The sequence below is a fragment of the Streptopelia decaocto genome (assembly GCF_964273445.1).
Source record: "Streptopelia decaocto genome assembly, chromosome: 2".
Taxonomy (NCBI): domain Eukaryota; kingdom Metazoa; phylum Chordata; class Aves; order Columbiformes; family Columbidae; genus Streptopelia; species Streptopelia decaocto.
In genome coordinates this window covers 146112494-146136491 of record NC_138655.1, presented here as the reverse complement: position 1 = coordinate 146136491, position 23998 = coordinate 146112494, and the positions used below count along the sequence as shown (strand labels likewise).

At 40.5% G+C, this 23998-nt stretch overlaps 1 protein-coding gene across 2 annotated transcripts; it reads right to left on the bottom strand.

The window, feature by feature from the left end:
- Positions 1-64: 64 nt before the first annotated feature.
- PDSS1 (decaprenyl diphosphate synthase subunit 1) lies at positions 65-23960 on the bottom strand. 2 transcript variants are annotated; one of them, XM_082046468.1, is made up of 11 exons: positions 23763-23960; positions 22039-22103; positions 21055-21178; positions 20556-20686; positions 13403-13544; positions 12511-12622; positions 12313-12422; positions 5659-5739; positions 5370-5483; positions 1975-2055; positions 68-1224 (listed from the first exon to the last, which is right to left on the bottom strand). In XM_082046468.1, exons 1-11 carry the CDS (start codon positions 23892-23894, stop codon positions 1084-1086), a joined length of 1233 nt encoding a protein of 410 aa, XP_081902594.1. In that variant the 5' UTR covers positions 23895-23960; the 3' UTR covers positions 68-1083. The 2 variants fall into 2 exon arrangements, with proteins under 2 accessions (XP_081902595.1, XP_081902594.1); XM_082046469.1 differs by lacking the exons at positions 20556-20686; positions 21055-21178; positions 22039-22103; positions 23763-23960 and adding an exon at positions 15223-15318 and having other exon boundaries at positions 65-1224.
- Positions 23961-23998: the final 38 nt, after the last annotated feature.

Genomic DNA, 23998 nt, shown 5'->3' with positions numbered 1-23998 from the left:
ACTCTTAAAAAGTTATTTTCTCCCAAAATTAATTTTGCCAAGGATTCTTGAGTGTATCTAGTGATCTAGACGCAGCAAGTTGGACACCATCTGCAACTGCCATTTCTTAGTGGAAACGAGATCCAGCTTGGTGCTGTGCCCAGCTGAGCAGAGAGGGCAGGTGTCCCTCAAAACGTGACAAAGGGGAGCAACCTTGACAGGATGTGGGTTCTGTTTCCAGGGAATGGAGCAATGTGCTCAGCCAGTGTGTTAAGGGACCACAGGTGGAAATGAGATACTGCCCTGCTCTACAGATTCTGTGGCTTAATTAACCTGACAAGGAATTTGGTAGTGCTGGAGGGTTCCTGTAAGAGGGACTTGAAAGCTGACTTCTAGGAGGGTACTGAATATAAATGAGTGATGGAAGGTGAGGGAATTGAAGCTTTGACTGGTTGTTTAATCCTTCATTTTTAGTTTGAGTTAGAAATACTGAGCCTTTCATTTTCTTAACTGCAGCAATCTCAAATTCTGCATCTTATTAACTGCTAGCAAGTAGCAACAAATAACATCTGTATTTCATATGAATTGGAAAACTTCTCATGTATGTATGTAACCAAGTCTACATATAGTCTTCTATAATGGACCAATTTCCATGTATACAATTCCAGGTTTAACAGCTAGGAAAGCATTCAAACTGTCTCTCTTCACAGGAGTTTACCAGATGGTAACATCCATGCTCTGTTTATTAGTGTGAACAAGTGAAATTTGGAGCAACTTCAGTTCTCATACACTGATTTATATTTATTCTTATTGTGGCCTTTGTGCATCAACATGTAAACATCTTCCCTGCCCACCCACAATTAATAGCCCCCACTAAAACAGTTGTACAGCACGATTTGATTTGCTCTGAATTGTATGACTCCCCACAGTAAAACACTTTAAACTTTTGGTTTTTTAAAAAAAGTAGAACTTCCAGGAAAAAAAAAAAAAAAAGTTTTTTTAAAAAAATAATTTTTGGTAGCCTGTGTTGGAAGCAAATAACTTTTGAAGTAAATTTAGGCACAGTCTGGTAAGTAGCTGCCAGAATGAGTGGAAGGAGTTCTCTCACTTGTCTCGCATGAGTACCATTTCCGTCAGCTGAATGAGGGCTTCTCTCTCTGGGGATGGCCGCAGTTTACTGATCTCTCGTGTGGCTTCGTGGCAGTAGCGCTGGGCGAGGTAGGTCGTTTGCTGCACACCATCACTCTTGCGTAAGAAGAGAGTGAAAGGCAATGGGTAACTGGTCAGCCTCCCTTCCTGCCTTTTGCCTCTTCCAGTTACAGGGGAAGTTTCCAGGGTCAGTAAGTAGCCTGAACACTTAATTATATTCTGAAGGGGAAATTCTGTATTCATTGGATCCTACATCTCTTCCCCGAAGCTTCAAAATACTAAACCTGATCCATGCTAAAATTAAGTATAATTACCATACAACACTGGTATTAATAACATACTATTCAGCAGGATTAGAAACTAATGGTTTAGCACCTCCCATCCTCTCTTAAATTGAGATGTATGAAAAACCCATGGTCTGCTGAAAAAAATGGATTTTCATTTTGCACAGACAATTATTCAGTCTTTTCAGACTGGAATCAATTAAAACTGATACGGAATGTGCACTGCAGTTACAACACTGACTGGTAAGTGTGTGCTGCTTACACCAGTTGCTGGATACAGCTACTCTTCAGCTGAAGGAACTGAGTTCATGCATGAGCTTTTTAAATTATGTGGATTTTATGCTATTGGAGAGAAAAAAAAGAGCGCTTCAGTACCTAGCATTTCTGCTAAAACGCTGTTCCAGTAAGACAGCTGAAGAGTACTAACGGTATTGCGTGTAGCATGCTACTTCACTTGGATTTGAAAATGCAGCCCTGCTGGTGTCCTTCAGAGGCAAGGATTTTCAGAGAGAGCTGAGTGGGGACAGCACTTCAGGAGTTAGATATTTGGTATCAGTCCTACCTGCAACACATATTTGCGTGCACGTTCAACATCTCCTGGCTTACTGAATCGTCTCATTATCATAGCATTCATTTCTGGAAACTAAGCACAAAGAAAGAAGGTTTTGTACCGCTTAGGAGTTGTTTTCTGTGTAGCTGCCTGCTGTGCTAAGGTCAAAAAGAAATGAAAGCACAGACCTCTCCCCCGCCACTGTTGTTGCTACAGCTATAGCTGTAGGTTAATGCCCATAATCTGCACAGGAAAACCCAAGCATTTAAAACTTAAACTGGCTGGCTCTGTTGGCTGTAGGCAGTTGACAGTCAGAGTCAGCATTTGCCGTGGCACATTCTGATGTGGTTACTTCCAGGTGTGTAATCTGGTTCAGGTGTTCCTGTTTCACAAACAATGGGTAGTGTTGGCACACCTAGAAGCAGCACCTCTTCCCCCACATGTACAACAGAGAACCCAGGAGGTTTGTTACATCTATATTGCAGAGTTCAACCTGTAAAATCCTTCATGATACCTTTGACTGTTACACCTACTTACAATTTCCATTGCTCTGGACAGATTTTTTTTTTTTTTTAATAAGAGAAAAATGGTAACTGTGATTTATTCTGTTTTCAATCACATTGAACTTGTAGTTACTCAAGTCCCTACAAGTCAGGTAGATAACTAAAGTCAGTTATCACTTATCTAAACACACAGGCACTTTCTTCAGATAGTCCAGAAGCAGAAAAACCTGGTGCTTAACAAAGGCCACAATTCAAGGCAGCTTCTCTGCAGAAGAATTATTTTTAAAGGAAAGAGTTGTTTGTTCATCTTATCTGAAAGGGTTATAGCCAAAGGAAGTTTGCCATACACTTGTAAACAATGATGTGCTTTCCTTGCACACCTTTGGTCCTGAAACTCTATGAATCTGTTAGGAACAACCAAGTAGCATTCCTCAGTGTTGTAACATCTTCCTATTACTCATAGGCAGTCTTCCTGGAAGATATATTTAAGAAGCTTATTAGTGATTCATACTTGGCTTTCTCTAGTTCCTAGCTTTCTTCCCATGTAATGACAATTTAATTGCAATGTTCATGTAATCCATTTTCATATTATTCATATTTACATCAATATAGGATGCACATGTTTTCACTTTTTATATTTAAGCACTAAAGGATATAAAAATCTCCAAACCTATAATGCAAAGCTGTTATTAGCAGTTCCACAGATTTAATGGGCAGTATATAAGCATTTACAAGAATGCTTAAAATAAACTGTCATTCTTCTGCTCTACTAGTTGAAGCGTGGCTTTAGACTTAGCGTATTCCTTATTTTTTTTTACTGAGTGAACTATAAATACTGAATAAATAGGCCTCGCATCAAGCTAAACATTTTTGTATGAAATCCTGCCCTCAATATTCTAATGCATAAGGATATATTTTAGAGGGAAGGGAGAGGACAAGAAGAAAAGGCATCTCTCATTGAAAATTCAGAGCACATTGAGAACTAAAGTATGTTTGTCAAGAAGACAACGTGAGGATTAGCAGATAGACTGAAGAGCGTGCAGGATAGTAGTAATATTAATTTCAAGATAAAAGACAGCCTGAAGCTAACAATTACATTTTGGGCTATCTGCACATCCTGGCGCGGGAGTTTTTATTCTCAGATACAAATAGATGAAATATGTTTTAGTAGCAGCACAGATAAGCGTCTGTTGAAGCTCCAGATTTTTTTAGCGCTTATACTTTGTTTATGTTTCCCTTATGTCTGTAGTGCTGTTCTTCCCATTTATTGAAAAACGGCAGGAAATTTTCAGCAAACCAGCCTTCCAGTTAATGTGGAAAACTCTGCAAGGTGGTTAAGTTACCTTTCAATGCAAAAAGATCATGCTTCCCATCTATCAATGAGGAGAAGCATTTAAAAGAGACCTACAAAGAATAAGTAAGATTTTAAAATAGAACTGGCAGATTTTCTTTTCTTGTATTTCCATATTACGAACTCATTTATCTTCTAAGGATAATTAAATGATAGATGAAGTTGGAAGTCAGAGACAGCCAACCCAAACAAATGAATAAAAGAATAGTTTTAATTTAAAAAATTGGAATATTCAACACCCACAAGACAATCAGTGTCACCCATTCTCTGCCAAAAATCAGAGTATCTGCAACATGTCCTTGTTTCTCTCTACAAGTAGCTTTAACAGACAAACAAACCATTTCACAGTTGCAACTCTTTCTGTGCCCAAGTCTCTCACTGTTCTTCAGACAACTCCAGTTGCTGATGACTAACAAGATCCTGCTGCTTATCAACAAATTCTGAAAGCGTAAGTTTGTGAATCCCCCAGATGAGTCTGTGGGGAGGAACTGAGAACATGGAGGAGATTGCTCTCAGCATGCGCTTGTCTGCATTCTTAAGTGCCTGATACTCTTTGCTTTCCTGTCTTCTCCGAGACACACATCCTTGTAAATGCCCAAGGGCTGAGGAAATAAACACATACGTATGTTCCACCTCCCTCCACCCCCGGGCTCTTTAAGAAACAGGGAGAAGTAAATGTCATAAAGTCGTATTTTTTTTTTTCAATTAGTTAAAATTTTTCCCATGTCAAGCTCTGAGCAATTCCAGTGAAAGATCAGAGACCAGGGCTCTACTGGAATTAGTTGTGCCAGTTTTTGTATTATACTGTGAAGTTTGGTAGGAAGGACTGCTTTCTGGGTCCCAAATCTTTCCACAGGTGAACCAGAAGCTTGAGCAAGGTGCATTAAGCTGGTTTCTTCCCCTTGTATGCATCAGCACTAATTTCAGTGGTTCTTTTGGTGCTGCTGGTACTTCTCTTTTCCTTGTACTCCTTCACTAAAAATCTTGACCAATTTTAAGCTTATTTATAATACTCCTTTTTCTGTTATCCCAACTACTATCACATTTACCTTCAGAAGGGAGAGCTTCCAATGTTTATAACTGGATAAGACTCAAGGACAATGAGATGAAGAGATCAAATCCGATAAACAGAGGTGCCCACCTAAAAGCTAGGCAGAGATTTAAGTTCTTGGCCTTGGGATGGATACAAAGCCCAGAACATAAGTAAGAAAATACTTAGGAATAACCTGCAGAAAACATGCAAAAACTCTCTGAATATCTGCCCCTTTGCGAAGGTGAAGCACATGAACTAAGGCAACAAAAGAAGACTAGTTCTGCTTTTGATACAAGAGCCTGATGTTAAGAGGACTTGTGTAGGAAAGTGTTTCTCGGCCTGAAAGAACACGTGTGCACACTGAATCCAGCTGATCTGGAACACATTGATTTTTCACACCTGCCCAGGCTGTGCTCATCACTTACACTGTAGACTTCATGTGTTTGGCTGGACCTCTGGGTGTGCTGTGAAGAACACTGAACACTTTTTGCTTTGGGGAAGTAGATTGCTGTTGACTTACCTGTCGACAAGCAAACAAGACAGGGCCTGTGGCTAATCCAAGCTTGAGATCTGCTGCTGCTGGTTTCCCCAAATGGTCAGCACACGATGTAAAATCCAGCACATCATCTATTAGCTGGAAAGAGATAAACATACAGATTATTTTAAAACTTTAATCATTTTATTTTAATGAGAACTAAACACAGAATACTCTTTGTTAAGGAAAGATGGAAAGGATTAAGACTTTGATTTCTAAGGCAGTTTGGAAAAGTCTAGATTTTAGATTCCCTTAAGTTCAACAAAAGCACTACCTGAAAAGCTATGCCAACATTTTTTCCATACTGGTACGCAATCTCATGAACTTTGGGATCAGGACAGCCTAGAATTGAGACCTGAAAAGAAAAAAAAACCCAGGTAAATAGAAAGCTTCAGTCAGCATCCACTTTTAGTCTCTGACCATAGGTGTGACATAGCAAGCATGGACAGTAGGATCTGGGAAAGGAAAATAAGCTGACTCACTAGCACAGCCTGGCTTATCTCAGTTCATGGATACACACAAATAGCCAAGCTTACTAGAAAACAAGGCTGAAGAGCAGTGCAGTATTAAAAATATATTCAGCTCTGGAAAGAGATTAGCTTTATTAAATATTTATCAGACTTAGAAATTGTAATGCAAGGATGAAGAGAGAAGAAACGTGGATGTACTGCACATGCAGGCTAGTAGTGATCCACAGTCCAGTGACAGGGGAATTAAATTTATTACATATATAAATCAGCCAGGATATAATTGGAGGTCAAACAAGAGATAAATGGACATTACATGCCTCATAAAAGATTCACAAAACTTGACGTGTTGCATCCAGTATAGGAGGGACAGTTGAGATAAGGAAGATTATTTTTAAGGGTGATGTTAACTATAACTGAATTGCTCAGGAAGATGAGCTGATTAGCTTGCAGACAGAGGTATCAAGGGATAATTAGTGGCAAAGACAAGACAGTGAATAAGGAATGTATACCAAGCTAAACAAAAGTTATCACTAAACTGAGATAAAATGTTTTCATTGAGTACAGATAAAGGAATTGACTACTTGAGAGACAAAAAGTTTTGCTGAATGAACTCCACAAAGCTAAAATACAGGACACAAATTAAGATTTGAGACTTAATATCTTGCCTTAAAGTGAGGGCACTTACACTTTTGCATGCATATATTGATTAGACCCTTTGCAGAATGAGGTTGGTTATATTTAAATACTCAGATTTATTTCAGCCTTCAATAAAGCAATTAGGAACAGGGGGCAAAAATCCATCCTGGTTCACTGCAGACATTCCAAATGTGCTGTGACTAACAGGAGTGAAGATACATTTCACTTAATGTAAGACTGAAAATACATGCTAGGAAAACCACACAACATAAAATATGTATACATACATAAAAGTTTCTCTTTAAGACTAGGTAAGGTAGGATAATTTTAAAAAAAAAGGCACAAAAAACAACAAAAACCAATCCCAAACTAAAAGCAAGTCCAGCAGTAAGTAGCACTGAAGGTGAAGATGGAAATGAGAAACAAGATTATATCCTAATAAATGCGATGCAACTCGCACAAGATTAGAGACTATTTCATGCATCAGTGCATGTTGTAACTGAACATTCAGAACAGTTCCCACTCATAACCAGCATCCATGGATAATAGTTAACACCCAGAGGAATGTGGATGCCTAAGGCATTAACAGCATCTCACATTTCCCAATTTTATTTAAAAGAGGAGGATCGTACAGCAGGAAAATAATGCTACTTATGTCTAATCACACAAAATCCTGAAGGCTATTAAAACAGAGTGAGCTGCAAATATTAATAGGAGATATTTAAATAGACATTGCTAGGGACTACTAAACTACAGCATTTTCCCCTTTTATCTTCCTCCTGATGCTTGTCTCTTAAATAGTAGTATTTGCCCTGAAGAGCTAATGTCTTCTACTGCTGGTCCATACCTAGCAAACTTTTGGTTGTTTCTGTAATAAAAATCAAATAACATCAGCAAAGCAGGAGGACTACAGCCACCCTGTTTCAATGAAATCTTTATCTACCACCGCATTTTATGCGAAGAATTAAAATACAGAATTCAGTAGAACAGTGACAAGATCCTGGTTAGTGGCCAAGGGTCAGAGTGGGCACGAGTTGGTAGGTGGGCGAGGAAGTGCCACAGAAAGAGAAGAGCTTTCTCATTTAATCTGAAAGGTCAGAGCAGAGCTATTCCTGTAGGTGCACAGTTTTCTGGGGACACAGACATTACCTATATAAATAATCGCAGCAGTACACATATGTTTAAAAAATAGGAGCCTGAGTTACAGACTGCAACACAATCAAAATACATCAATGCAAAATTCTTGCATCTTTGCAAGAGAAGACCTTTATGGCTCCTATGCAGGTTATGAACATTTTCAAAGACAAAATAAAGAAAAAGTTAAAAATCCAGGAGACTGCTGTGCCCATCACACCTCAAGTGAGCAACACTGTGACCATGGCCGCATCATAAACCTGCAATGTGACCGGGTCTTGTCTACCAGGGAGTTCCTCCAGGAGCCAATTTCTCCAATTGCTCTTGTGGATTATTGCCCCCGCATGGACGCACGCTGGGATGCAGACAGGCAGCCTTTCCTGCCAGCCACTCGCTCTCAGAGCGATGGTTTAACTGAAGCCAGACCAGGGTAACATCACGCATTGATAAATGAAAATCAGGATAAAAACGTCAGTCCAACCCCAACCATTCTGTGATATGTTTAAATGATAAAGCTCACCCTTGGAAAGCATCCTATAGTTCTCCTGATATGACTGGCTTGATTACAAATTTAATCTTGCAAGAAGTCAGACTTGTCCTCCACTAAATCCTGATGAAAAATCCTTCCTAATACCAAGTGGAACAAATTCTTTAGAAAGGCTCTTTGAATTCAGTAAAGCAAGTCAGTCTGTTTGGCATTATTTCAAACACACTTTTTAAAATAAAAATCATTTCTATTATTTTATGTTACATGGGAGACTATAAACCAATCTTGCCTCTTTACTGAATTTCACATCTATAAAATATTCTGTCATCAGCGCTGGGCAGATACATTCTGCTCCGTTATTTATCATGTGAGAATAGAGCAGCAGGAGTTGAAAGCCCTTGCATGTCTATACCAGTGCCCTGTAAGAGAGGAAAACCTGCTGCCAGGCAGGGGTAGGCTTGTACCAACAGTGCAAGAGATTGTTTGCTCTCACACTCCTAGATCTCTGGACACTATGGAAAGGAAAAGGCTCCAAAATCTTCCCCTTTTCCAGCCTTTTCCTCCATGCCCATCTCCTGAAGCAGTCAGGATCCTGCCCTCTCATTCATGGCTCATTCACCGCTGTTTTTCCAGACAGGAGCACTGTTCCTCTTTCCAGTGGAATCACACAATAGTTTAGGTTGGAAGGGAACGCTGATTATTTGGTCCAGCCATCTGCTCAAAGCAGAGCTTACTTCACAGTTAGATCAGGTTGCTCAGGGCTGTGTCCAGTTGAATTCTGAGCATCTCCAAGGATGAAGATCCCACAGCCTGTCTGCACAACCTGTTCCAGCATTTGACCAACCTCATGGAGAAAGTTTTCCTAATAGCTAATTGAATTTTAACATGGTACAACTTGTCCTTTCAGTGCGCATCTCTCCATCCTCTCTACCCCCTCCCATTACACAGCTGGAGGCAGCAAGAGGATTCCCCCTGAACCTTCTCTATTCTGCACAAAAACCAGCTCTTTGCATATCACTTGCTCCAGCTGCCCCCAGCCATCATGGCGGCCCTTCACTCATCTCACTCCACAATGTGAACATCTCTCTGGTAGGAGGAAGCCCAGCCTTGAGGTCTCACGTGTGCTGAACAGAGGAGAAGTCACTTCCCTGGATGTGCTGGCTACGCTGGCAGCAATGCAGCCACACTCAGTGCTCAGCGCTCACTTCTCCAGGCTCTTCAAATCCCTTCTGGTAACTACTCTTGGGAGGAAGAGATCTACCCAGCCCCAGCAGACAACTATCTTGTCCTGAGTCTGCACCTTCACACATCTGACCTTTCCTCAAATAATTAATATTTTAACATGTTAACCAAGTACTTGTTTATGAAGAATGGTATTTTTTATTATATATTTACGCTAATCCTTTTAATAGCAAACGTTATGAAGAATAAATACCCCACAAAGAGTTACTGCATTTTAAATAATAAATAAGGAAATTTACTTGCTGACTATAATATCTGATGCTACTGATGCTATCGCCCTACCTCTGTCACTGGACGTCCTTGTGCCCCACATGCCTAGTTGGGCTGGGGGATCAGAGGCCTTATTTGCCTGGACACCAGTTCCAAACCCTGGCAAGATCTTCTGATGGAGCCCTGTGCACACACCAGACTATGAACTAGTTAAAGCAGGAGCTCACAGGTAGATCCAGAGCTGCAGACTGTTCCTTTTCCTCGGTCCCTAAGGCTTGACGCAGCCTCGCCTTACACGAGGAGGCTGCGTGCTTCCTCCTAATGATCAAGAATCTCTAGTGCAACTTTACGCTTATCTCAAAACAAGCATGGTTTAATCCCTCTTCTGAAAGTATGCTATGCAAAATACAAACAGCTTTGTGAAGGTTAGGAGTTCACATTACAGCAGGATTTGAAAAAAGACAGAAAGGAGTCTCCTGCTCAGCTTATTTTGCCATCTCCAGCTTGCCTGATGACTAATAGAAATTCCACTTCAGCTTTATTGTTTCTGAATTCTTGAACCAAAGTCACCTCTCATGTTTCTCTGAAAAATGCCTTTCAGTAACTAAGGCTTCACTGGCCCTCTGGGCCATCTGCCACCATTTCCTTTTGCAACGTATCACTTTGACTGCAATTTCAGTAACATTCCCCCATGCAGAACTATTATAGAAATACACTAGAGACTGGGATGGCTCCAACATCTTGAACAGAGTGTTCTGTCCATTAAAAACTATTTAACTAACTTAAAGGACTTTTGGTTTAAATGCAGAAGGTATCTAATAAAGTGACTAACCAGTGTTGACAGACTATTACCTTCTTCAGACATTTTTCCAGGAATACTCTACTCTTCCATCTCTAAAGCATGACTCTCTAGAATTCTTAAGATGCCACCTGAACTTGTTTGACATCTTCTTTCCAGTTAATACTTTTATTTATGCACAAAAACAAACCACTGGTTTTTCTGATCATTAACAGGAACTGAACTGTTTGTAATGGCACACTAGCCTGGTTGTAACTGATGTTCTGAAAACAATGTCTCTCCTTTGCTTTGTCCCTGAAAATTTGAATACTTGATTTCCAACTGAATTTGCTTTCAAGCTAGAAATAAGGATCCTGCTTATAATTTTCACTACTGAAAACTCCCTTCTTATTTAATCCTTTTCCTTAGTAGCCAAAACCACCTAAACAAACAAAAACTAAAACAAACAAACAAAACAGCTACCACCCCCAAAAAAACCTAAATCACACACACACACAAAAAATCCCCTTTTTACTGGTATCAGTAGAGTTCTCTTAGTCCATGCGGAAAGAAACTGAGGGAGGCATATACATACAAGTCATTGCTATTCTATGCAAAAAGTATGATTTTGCCAGAAAGACAGACCCCTCTCTGGTTTTGCCTTTATAACACACATTTTACTGCATATAAAATTCCAGCACTTTGGCAATAGAACAACTCAGAACAACCACTAAAGGAAAAGCAGCCAAACAGCAGCATCACAGCCACAACCTGGAGGGAAGCACTTAAATCCTTAACTCTTATGAGCTATGAAAAGGAAAAAAAACTCAAAATAGCACATTTGTAAGGAGAATCCAGCCAGTGATTTCTTCTTCTATCTGTGAATGTACTTTTAGTAAGACTGTCCAAGTGAATACAAAAACTTGTATGTTTTTATTGGGGTAGCAGAATAATGTGATGCTCCTTACTAGTCCAATTGGCCACTAATATAAGTGGAGATTTGCAAAGGGAAATTCTTGCCAGGGTCATATTGCTATTAATACGAGCAATCCAGAAGACTTAATTACTTTCCTCCAATTAGAATGAAAGATATTTTCCCTCCCAACAAAATCTGTGTCTCTCATTCTGAGATTGAGATTTTTGAGATGCCTTTTGATTTAAGCAATTTTCAACTGCTATCTATTGCTCAAATGTACCAGTTCTCTGAGAACAAAGGAAGATGACTAACACTAGCACAGATTTTCAGTCTAATTCGCTTAGAATTCCCTCTTGCTATAGGATACACCAGCTATACTGCCTTTTATTAAAAAAAAAAAAAAACAACAAAACAAACCTTGGTGTGAGATTATTGCCCACCTTCTCCATTTTCCACACTAAAAGTAACCACGATTTTTTAATAAGAACATCATCTTCAATCAGATCTTTTTGTAATGAAGTAACAGAACTGAATGAGAACTTAATGGGGTTGGATATAGCAATTGATAATTAAAAACCCCAAGGAAATCAAGAAATGCATGCTTATGTTCTTTTACAATGTAGAGTATACACAATTGTTTCCTCCCACTGTTATCATTTAAGGTCCCACATGGCATCAAGGAGTGGAATCAGACGTCAAAGAAGACTTAAATTATAGGCTCAAGAATTATCAACTGAGATTAAAAACACTATCTCAATGTTGCAGAATTTAATAAATTTAAGTCTGCCACAGTGAACCTCATTTTGATTCAAATGAGATTAACAATAAATCTGTGTATGAATATAAAACAGAAAAGAAAGAGTGAGAAGTAATACTGGGAGCTACAGAGCTGAACTGTGATAAAATGCACAATCACAAACCCATCCACATTCTGGCAGAATACCATTTTAAGGGTTTGCTTTGGAGGGTCTCCAGAGAAAACCGCAATAACTGGGAGTTTAGCTGTGAAGCTTACAGTATGGTAGGTTAACTTTAGAAGAGACAGACGTACATACTGCTTTACAACTGTTTGCTATAAGACTCGCAGTCTTCTTAAAAGTCTTCTCGAGGTAGTGAGCAAATCTCTCGTTCTCATTTTCCTTGGAACCCAACTGGAGGAATTCACCTAAAAAGTTGCACAGATGGGAGTTTTTATTTGTGGGTTTACTGCTTAGGCAAGCAAATCTGAAGATAAAAACAGAAAAAGACCTTACCACGCACCAGATCTTCAATCACCTGAGTTAGAACAGAGATGATAGTAGTGTTTCCAATTCGTGCTAAAGCTAAGGAAGCAGCTGAAAGGATGAAGTCACCAGCTAGAACAGCCTAAGAATTAAAAAAAAAAAAAAAAAAATTGATCTTCTAAGTCTTTTCCTGTTGGTACAGACAGTACAATTTCCTTTATTTGGCAGGTCTACTGACATCACATAATTTTCCTACATAAAGCATTGTAACAGAGAGAAAACAGAAGATAACCAAATATTAAAATCGGAACCACTTTTTAATCCCTGCCTTATAGTGCTGTTTACATTTTTCTGTATCAGCACTGTCTTCCCTGTTTGCAATATCTGAATAGGTTTGCCTGTGAAGTTTTTTTTAACATGACTTTTTTTTAACATGAACTATTCGACCATTTTGTTGGGACTGCTTCACCATGTCAGCTCTGAATTGCCACGATACATTCTGATGCATCGGCAGTGTACTTATCTCCTTGCATTTTCAGATCAAGACCTTCCTTTTACTGCTCCCTAAAGAAACACTTCCCTCAAAAAGTTTTCGTGCTGACTGAAAACCTTTTCGCAATTACTACTGAATCAGGGTAACCTATGGAGTTCTGAATGAGGTACAGGTTTGAAGCATTCCAACAGCACTGCAGAGAATGGCATAGGGAATGTAAAATCACGCTGCAATCAGACATTATCTAATGCTTCCAGCAGTTCAGAAAAGGTACATGCGTTTGTCTTACCCACAATCTTTACACACCTCTGCATACTCTTCCTGGCATATCCCAAGCCTGTGCCTAAGGACAGTAACGTGACAAACCCCCTGGGTATTTGTGCTCTGCTGAAACTCAAAGGCAAGTCTTGCACGTAATAGCAAACTCACCTTCCTCTCTCCCCAGATTTGATTGACTGTCATTTTTCCTCTGCGAGAATTTGCATCATCAATGACATCATCATGAACCAGGCTAGCTGTGTGGATCATCTCAGCAATTATGGCCACAGAGCGCTGGCTTGCTTGCACCTCCCTAAAATAAAAAACAAGAACTGTCAAATAATTAAATCAATTATATGTGCTGCAATAGACTAAAAGAAATCTCTACTAAAACCAAACTAAAAATGTTTCTCTGAAAACAGCTGTTGCACTTTTTCCATGGTCTGAACCCCATCTTTCAAACCTGGAATTAGGAAGACAGGAGAAAGTAAGGTCATGTTAGTACAGTAAGTGCAGTGGGAAATTTCCATCCTTATGAGGCCTGTTTCTGCCTTGCTGGATTAACAGTACTGCAAAACTCCTGAGTTACTGACTCTAATCCCTCTAAATCCAGACTGCAATAAATAGCATAGCAGCAAGGATGCTTGGTTCCAAGGAGATGGAAGTCTGGAAAACAGCAGAGAAAAGAATTCCAGGTAGCTTTGTAGACGAGTTGTCAAGTTGTCATTATCGCTGTGTTGCTCCACCTGTAAGACACAGCATCACAAACTCTTCAAAGCTGAACTCTACTGACCAGCCAGCTGGAGAGATCAGCAGGCACAGAAACCTGCATTCTACATCTGAAAGACATAACTCAGGGATCTTATCCTTTATCTTATCTGATTACCTTAAGACCTTAGAGGTTCTTCCAAAGCCTGAGGAATTAGCTGGAATTATACTGCAATCACTTTAGGACTGTAAACACCAGCTACCTAACACCTCCTGAAATTCAGCCTTTGGGAAGATCTAACATTGATTATTAAAGTCTCGGTAGTTCACACCTACTTTATTTTTTATAACAGGTGAAAAAGAAGGTAATGGAAGAACATAGAAACAATTATCTAGGGATCAAGGTTGGCAAAATGAACACAGAGCAAACTTAGCTCACACAAAGTACCATCTACCCCAGTATCCAACTGCCGCTGCCTTGCTCTAGTATAATCTTTTTCTCTACCTGTTTTCATCATCGGTTGCATGCAGGATCCCAGAAATGGCTATCCCGGTCAGCCTTGCCTTACAGCTGGGACAAGCCCACATCAATGTTTAAAAAAAAGCAAAACAAACCAAAGAAACAACACCAGAAACCCAACAAAACAAAACAAGACACAAAAAAAACAACCAAACAAAAGAACCAAACCCAACAAACAAAACCAACCAACAACAACAACAAAAAAAAAAACACCAAACAAATCAAAACAAAACACCAACCAAACACAAAAAACAAACAAACTAATGAACAAAAACGCCCACTAATACCAAAACAAAAAAAGCCCTTCTGATATATATGTGCGTTACTTCTGATATACAGGTAACAGAGCAAATCACACTATTTTTCCAGCAAAAGAGAAAAAGAACAGAGACAAATAAAAGACAATCATTTCATGAAGGGAATTTAAAATCTTCCTGCATTGCCTATATCTATTAAAATCTAGTGATTAATCACAAAATGAAAGAACATCTTGCAGTCTGCTGACATAACACTGCGTTCTGACACCTACCTCTACGCAGAACACTGCATTGCTGTCAGTGGGAGTTCTACATCCTGAACAACAGCAGGATGTGTGGCTCATAGGCTGTGAAAATGTGGCTTTTGAACAACAGAAAGTAAGAGCTGGAAACCTTCACGGTTGTTTGAAAGTAAGTTTTACTGTGGACTAGTAATTTAGTCAAATGCTAGTTCAGTGTAAGTAGTTTTCCAAAATAAACTATTGTTACTAAGTAGGAGAACTTACCTTCAAAAAAACTGTAAAGGTCTCCAGCCTCTTTCATGCACTGGTCTCCTTTTGGGGACTCCCTTTTTCTTTAATTATGTCAGCAGACTGGACTTCCTGCTGGGAAGTAGCAGTAAATGGCAACACTCACTGACACACCAAAATCTTTCAGTAGTATGAAGAGCACAAGGACAGACACTTCAAGAGCAGGTTTTCAAAGAGTTCTGCATTATAGTGCATTTCATCTCTGACAATGACTAAAATGGCATAGGAATTCTCATGGTTCATGTGTCTGGTTCCTGGAATGTTATATCAAATGTCATAATTTAACATGAAGAGGTGGGCTTTTTTTAAACAACTATTTCTGTAAGGTCTCAAGCAAGGTTCTTCCCATGTCTGGCAAAAAAATTTTCAAGTTTCCTACAAACATCTTGTAGGAGTAATTCTGAATCAGAGCATGCCTATTTTAGGGAAAACACACAAGAAACGGGAGCCTTCTGATTCCCTGCCATTTTTCATTCTGCTTTGCCTGCAAAACAAAAGCAAAAAGTAGCAGTAACTCAAGTCAATAGATAACTAGGTCCCCGCAAGTCCAGTAAGTGGAAAGATGCCATTTTAGGTCATTCTCAAAGTAAAGGCACCTTAAGATAATATATGTTTACACAAAATTTGTATACAACTGTAAGTCAATCTTTTTACACACGCATTATATGTTAATTTTTAAGTCCTTGATCGTGTTCTATGTTTTTCAGTAGGACCCCCTGCTCGATCCTGTGATAAGTTTTTACAGACCTACAGTACCCTGAGGTCTTTTCCATTACAGAACTTGTCTCACTTACACTGAACAAGACCAAGGCTGATCTTACAGGTTAAAATCAAACACGCCTCTCCCTCCACATATCCCTCTTCAGGAAAAAAAAAGGGGGGGATGGTGAGGAGGAACTCAAAACAGCACTAAACAGTGTTTAAGTAATATTTATAGTCTGCAACAAAGAGCTTTGCAACATGTTTGCCAGTAATTAAATATTGCTAGCTTAAAGACAGGAAATGTTGCAAAAGAACTTGCAAAATTAGGTGTTACGACCACACTCCTCAGTTTTTCCTGTTAAGTCCCTGTAGCTGAAAAAAACCAAACATTTAAGAAACACAGCCTGTGACACAGAAGGGTACTGCAAACTGGGGGAAGCGTAGAGAACAGATGTGTTAACATGGGAGCAAATTACAGAACAGCTGAAAACCAGCGCACAGTACAGGTATCTGACAACCATAGTTTGGAGAAATTAAATAGAAGAGGACTAAGGTTGCTGGCAGGTCCTCATATCTTCAGGAAATATTGTTCTTTGAAGTTTGTCCAGGTCATTATATTCAAATATTTCTTGCACCATTCTGATGGATTTATTCCCCTTTTTCCGCCTAAATCTTTTGCGCTCACTATTTTCTCTATTGAGATACCTCTGTAGTTATTTGGCCTTTTCTTATTTGTCTGTCTCTCTCATTTTGATGCAGAAATAGAAATAACAACTACTATTGGCAAACACCTCTGGAGAATACACCTGAAACAAAAACATTAGGTCCAGTCAGGCTAAGTGATAATTCTGTGAAATTCTGCACACAGCTATGTGAAGAAATGCCAGAGGATGTGTGAGACTGAGGATTTGTTTGACCACAGCTTAAACTCTTTACAGCAATTCTCACTCTTGCACAAAGGTAAATTGCTATCATTAAGTAAAAAGCCATTGCCTGAGGGACCTAAGGACTCAGGGCTAGACTTCTGACACTCGGATCTTCAAGGGTAAAATATCAACATACCAGCACAGAACAACATGAATGCTTCACACACATTTTTTTTATAATAGTTCAGATGCTTTATAAAACTGTCATTCTCCTTATTATGACAACACTGAAGTGACATCACTCCAGACAGACAGTTAACCTGCTGAGGACATTCTAAATACTGTTCCTTCCTCAAACCTAAACATACAGATGATGTCCCCTAAACTGTAAGCAGAGCTACCTGCGTGTTCCCTTCCATTCATTTGAGAAGTTTCAACTACTCTGGTGGGGCTCTGTGAAGAAAAAGAGGTGTCCATGATCTGCCTTTTAAGATCAGGACCTATAACCTTACAAAGTTGCATCCTGTTATTTTAACAGCCAAACAAGAAAGAGTATTACCTTTTGTACTAGTATTGCACAAAAAAGAGCAAAAACAAACAGAAAACAAACAACAACAGATGAAAGAACAGGCAAAAGCATGCTGTGTCCAGCAAGTTATATGACATTTGAGAATGGGAGTGAGATGAAGGAGAAACTCAACATCAGTAACACAAACACCAGAGGCAGAACAAACGAAATGCTAGGGATGAACACCACAGGATATTGGCTAGCCCTACATGTCTGCAGATGTTGTGGCCAGTATCTCTGATTGCATGTGAAGGAACTAAAGCTTTAACAACGAAAAACAAGTCTGGGAGAAGAATCAATATTAACTGAGGAAAAGAATGACAAAATGCTTTGAGGGAAATGACAAGCTAGAAGAGGAAAAATATCTTAAAAAATGTCAGGAGAAGCAGAATAGAAAGCAACTATTTTTTCCCCTATGTCAGTAGCAGAGTTACAAATATGCAGTGTTGCCTTCTCTACCTATACAATTTTCCACACAAACAGCAAAAAGTTGGAAGAACAATTTGTCACCTGGAAGCAATGCTGCTTTAAGAAGCAACAATAATGAAAGCAGTATTAGGGTGAACAAGAAGTATATGTATGACAAAGCAGGTGTAAGCCAGCCTGCTTCAAGAAGCTCAAAAGTAAAGATAAGAAAACGCCCATAAAACTTCATCGACTCACAGTAAGTGGGTATCCACAATAAGAAAGTATATTCTTTCGACATGGCCTACTGAACCCTTAAAAGACACTGGTTATCATCCATGAACCAAAAAGCAGTACACTGAAGACTTGTATAAGCATATGTGAATTTTAATTACAAAGTGGGGAAAAGTGGCATGAGGCAAAGAAGAGGAAGGTAAATACCCTGGGATTTCATTCTCTTCCTTTGCTGAAACATTTCTGTTCTCCCTATTCAAAATTTCATTCTAAAAACAACATGACAGAGATAGTGACTCAGTCTGTCCTTATATAAGGAACATTCAGCTTAATGAGAAGGCTTTTAAACATCATGGTTTGGAGGTGCTGACAAAAGCTGCCAAATGACACAGGCATCTATAAATCAGAGCGCTCTATGCTGAGGGTCGACTACTAGGAAGCAAACACTTGCCCCAGGCATATATGGCACTTGAACCCTGAGATCACACATTCTCATGGCATAGGGCAGGTCTGAAAACTGGTCCTGGTGGTTTCAAGACAGCACAATGCGTGGACAAGAACATGTCCATGAGCACATGTGTATGTCAGAAGACAGCAAATACGTTTTGAGCATATAAAGGCAAATTCAGTTCTTTCTACAGCTTTCTTCTCTGATTCACTGCTTACCTCCTACACTATATGACATCAATTCCAGCCTTCAGGGTATTGCATGTACAGTACATAATTTCGTTCATAAGCTTCTCATGCTACACCTGAATGAAATAAAACTATTGTTTTTGTTATTCTGACTAGAAGGATGCTTCAAAAACTCACTCTCCCAGTTGTTAAGCATATCCTCCTATGTTTCCATCCTCTTAGCAACATTGTCCTTTATCTTAAATAGCTCCTTCTGCCCGTTTCCGATAAATTTGCAGACCACAAGTCCCCCACTCTCCCTGATAACCTTTGCGGTCCATCCCTGAAGCTGGTTGGACTTACCTTTTTTGACCACAAGGACCAGGCATGCTGATGATTTCACAAAGCACTACACAAGGGTATAAGCACTCCCATAGCTGAACTAGATATACTATGGTTGATGTATGCTGGGATTACTTTAAGGTTTTTCTTAGAGAAGGTGGCTGTAGATCACATGGGGATTATGCCCTAACAGGACATGCATGAACCTCCAAGCTCAAACAGAAGTTTTTGGTTTATTGCGTTTCTTTTCATTACAACATGGATGGCCAGTCATCAAGAATGATTCTGTTATCAAAAAGTGACATCATCACACTCCTGTTTTTCATATCAAGATCACTTGTGGCTATATTAGGCCAAACAGTACTGTGACGAAGGACATACTCAAGGAGTTCCTTTTGCTACCTCAAAGACAGTGACAAGGAGTGGTATTGAACAGAGAACAGAATCAGGCTGGAATGAAGTTCTTTAATCCTGGACAATATTTTCCTAAAACAAGAGGCATTGGCACACACAGGACAGGACACTGCCAACTAGGTTTTGCTTTCTTCTTCCAAATTATATTCACGCAGGAGGGAGTGTATTGGGAGACGTGCCATAACAAGCAGCAAAGTAGATGCCATGCTCTGAGGTTGAAATCAAGTCCAACAAGGCATTAACCTACCGCTAAGGAAAATACTGAGCAAGACCTGAGAAAAATCCCCTAAGGCTGATGAATTAGTCTAGAAACACTTCTGGCAAAGGACCAAATATTTCATATTTGAAATTCTATACAAGGGAAGACTGGAAATGTAGCTGGAAGGTAGAGAACACTCTGGCCAACATCTTTCCTCAAAATGCAAATGTAACTGATAGGAAAGTGTGGAAAGAAGTGTTTGCAATCAGCCAGAGCAAGGAGTGACAGAGAGTACAGGGTGAGCACGATGTTCTACTCAGTTAAAACTGCTTTCAAATGACAAGTACCTTGAAGAACATGAGGATTACACCAGCTCTAAGATTAGAATATTACAATTAAGTGTAGAAACTTGTTCCTAGAAGGGGAAAAAAAAAATCTATGACTGCTTTTAACATCTCACAGCTTTGAATATTATCATACCACCTACTTCATGGCTTTTCTGCATAATTACAAAAAAAAAGAAAAGGCTATGGAAGTCTCTACTTGTGGCAAAGGTCTTACCTGTGACGAGTTTAATAGCTATATGAATGGTTACAAATGAAAAATATTTTTAATTAAGTTCATATAGTTTCAAGGAGTATTATAAGTTCTAATAAACCATTTATGTAAGAGGCTAAAATTGACTAAAAGCCTCGCAAATATCAGAATTTGGCAACATTATTTATCCATCACCAGTTACAACTGCAATATAGTCCACAGTTTTACACATGGAATCACGTAATAAACCCAGTAGTTCCTTTTGCACTGCTAACTACAAAACTACAGCATCACAATGGAACTTAAATTGAGGTTTTACTGAGGAGCTTTTTCTTTTCAAAAAGTTACTAGACATATTTTTGGGAACACAAGAATGAGAAATTTCAAATACAATATATGTCCATATATCTAAAAGTGACCGACTCACCTGGAATTATTATGGTGAATGTTGCAAGCTCTTGCCATTAGCACCACAATCATTGGTCGAAAGGCTTTTCCTTTCCCATCAAAGTAATAATCACACATTTCCTTAAGTTCTACTGTAGATACAAGTAATTCCTATAAAAGGAAAATAATATATCAGCATAAAAGTCACAAAGCCAATCTGTTTAGTGCAAGCAAAACATTACGCATCTATAAGGTTATTGCCTGTATTCATTATACCAAATGCAAGCTGAAGTAGTTTTTTAAATTACTATGAGTAATCTGAAACATAAATGATCTATTCCAGCAGTATAAACCAGGAGAAAACAAAAATCGCAGTCTGGTCTGATATGCAGTAATGCTCTCTTTGCCTTCAGTTCAAGTTTCAGACAGCTGTTCATGAACATAAAGAATATTATTTCAATAACTATCCTCCAAAGAGGTGGTTGCTATTAAAGTCAGAATCATCACAACATCCCAGAGTAGTCACCAAAATCCATTACCTTTTTAATATCTTCATAGAGATTCTTCAAGTCTTTTCTACCAAGTTGAAAAGGGTCTTGGTATTTTTCATCACTAGCTGTCTTACTGCAGCTGCACAAGTGGGACATACTGGTATGGTGAAACCTGGTGACAGTGTTTTTCAAGACAGTAATATTGTTAAAAGCAAACTTTCCCAGATGCCCCAAACAGAAACATTACAAAGCATTTCCTCCTCGTATCCCCTCACACAAAATTCAAGCAAATGGCTAAAATAAAAACAGAAGGCATCAAAACACTCTTTTCAGCCAGTGAATACAGTGCAAGGACAGCACAGCTGTGTACTGATGATCGCAGACTTTTAGGAGCAGCATTTGTCAAACAATAACACCCCCCCACGCCCTTACCAGATTACAGAAGTCTTCTGAGACACATAAAATGACATTGCTCTCACTGTATTCCTTTTGAATACATTATTGATAATATAGCACACATTTGGAGATGAAGTCTTCATCTTCCAGTTATATAATTATTCTGTTACTTTCTTCCCTCTCCTGTCTGCTCCTGGAAAAATATTCCTGACTTGGATTTGAAAATTTCCCTTTACACACTCAGCTACATTAAACATTACAAATTAAATCAATACTTCTAGGTAGCATGATGATGCTATGGAAGTTCATCAGTGAAAGCTCCACCTGGATGCGTTAAGATGCGGTAGGCTTAGGCCTGATTTTTTTAATGGTCCCTGGAGTTGAAGTTTGTGCCTCTTATTATGTCTCCTTTTTCAAAGTGAACTGGATGGGTTTTCTTGGGGCATTCTTGCCTTGCTTGTTGCTCTCCAGGACAGAAGACTTAGATTCAGATTCAGCACCATAGCAACAGTCTGTACAGAATTACCCAACTATGTACTAGGGCGAAGAAACTTATTTTCAAATTTTACAGCTCACCAAGTTCACCCAATATCTATGTCTTTACCCAGTACACAACAATATGAATCTCCAACTTACCGCCAAAATATATTACATATTTTTGGAAATGAAAAAGTTGAACTTCTTTGGGTAAAGTGACACACCTGCACGAAGAAAAATCAGGGTTAACAGAACTTTAAACAAACAGAAAACATCTGATTACAAAAATTAAGTGTCTGTTCATCAGCACTGCTGTATTTCTCTATTTTAACAACCCAGAAGCAAAGGTAGTCTCCTGATCTCCTTCTATATCACGTGAGAAGTAACTGCCAATAAAACTGACTCTTCCACTCAGGAGCACTGGAGTTTCTCCCCTCACGGGACCAGCCCAGAAGGCGTATCAGGTAACTTCCCAGAACTGCTCTAGTGAAACCTCGCTTTTGCACTCCTGGAAGGGGCAATGTTCAAGTGCTCCCTGTCTCACAGATAAAACTGGACTGCACCAGTCACATAGAAAAGGACAAGAGCCGTTTCTGTAAACCACTACACTAACAGAAGAAAAACATGTTCTTGTTTTCCCCTAAAGCAATTTTAGTTCAGCTTGCCTCTTATGGTAATTTACACCTGCACATCTTCTCTGCTAGATGTCAAGAACCTAACGTCCAAACCCAGCAATCCCTCCAGTGATGCCTCCCTGCAGACAGAGCCCAGGAGCCTGAGAGGAGGTGCAGTCCCAGGCACACCATTCCAGCAGAGATAGGCTGAGAAGGAAGCGCACCTTTTGCTCCACTCCTGGCACGGCTGCTGAGAAGCACCCAACCCTGCCCTGGAGTGCACACTGACTCAGGGCTGACCCAGCCCTCAGTCGCCACAACCCACATGTTAACGGAACTGCCTGTCCGAAAGCCTGCACAGATATGCTCCAGGAGACCCAGAACTGGAGAAGAGTTCCCCCAACTTGCTCCTCGTGCCTCAGTATCTCTTTGCACATGACCTGAAGTCTTGCTCTCCTTGGACATAGGGAGAGAAGCAAGAGCACTGCACAGGCTCCAGGGCACCCTCTCATCCTCCTTGTTTATGGGATGAAAAAAGGTCAGGTAAGGAGATAAGGGAAGGAGAGGAAGAAGAAGAGGAGCCCTAACTTATGATAGATTTGCAGCTCGCTGCTGTCGGACTTAAGTGCCCAGCCCTATAGCCAAGACCATCATAAGATTGCTCTCATATCTCTCACCATTTTCTGTTGCCTAAAAAATAGCCACTCTCTCCCTATTCTTCCTTCAGTGAGGGGACAGACAGACTCTCCTTTACATTGCTGCTTAACACAATCAGATTGGGTCACGCTCGATGCTGGACACACCACAGCCAGATCACTTTACCGTGGGTCAGAACAGTGGCTTGGCGTAAACGGTGCGGTGAGAGAGCTGCCCCTGCTACAGCTCGTCATGCTGAGTTACACACAAACACCTTCAGAATCACACACTACTGGAATCGCTTTCCCTGCTGCCACCCAGAGAAGAATCCAAGAGGTTCTTCCCCACAAGAGTAACCACCCCTGCCCTGAAAGCCCTTCAGCCGGTATTTAACCTTGCACTGAGAGCCCTCCTGCCTCCGGCAAGGTCCCCGGGCACGAAGCCGCCCGGCCGGCCCTCGCACCCCGGAACGGCCTGGGGGCCCCGCGCTGCCCGGCGGGAGTCAGGACGCGGGCTGAGAGGGGCCGAAGGAGCGGCGGCCCCGAGCCGGGGGCAGCCGTGGCCGCTCGGCCCCGCCCGCCGCCCCATTCATTCCCGGTGACCTCCAGGCGCCCGCCACCGTGCCGCACTCACCGCCGCGCCGGGGGCTGGCGGTGGCGGGCTGCGGCAGCCGGGCCCCGGCGGGCGGAGGCGAGGCAGGGAGCCGAGCGCCGGCGCCCGGCGGGACGAGGCGCCGCACCACCGCCACCACCAGCGCAAGGCCATGGTGTTCCCGAGCCGCGCCGCGCCGGCACCGCCTTCCGGCACCGCCGCGACCCGGACGCGGAAGCCCGGCGCCGCCGCCACCCTCTCGCAGGGCTGACGGGAGG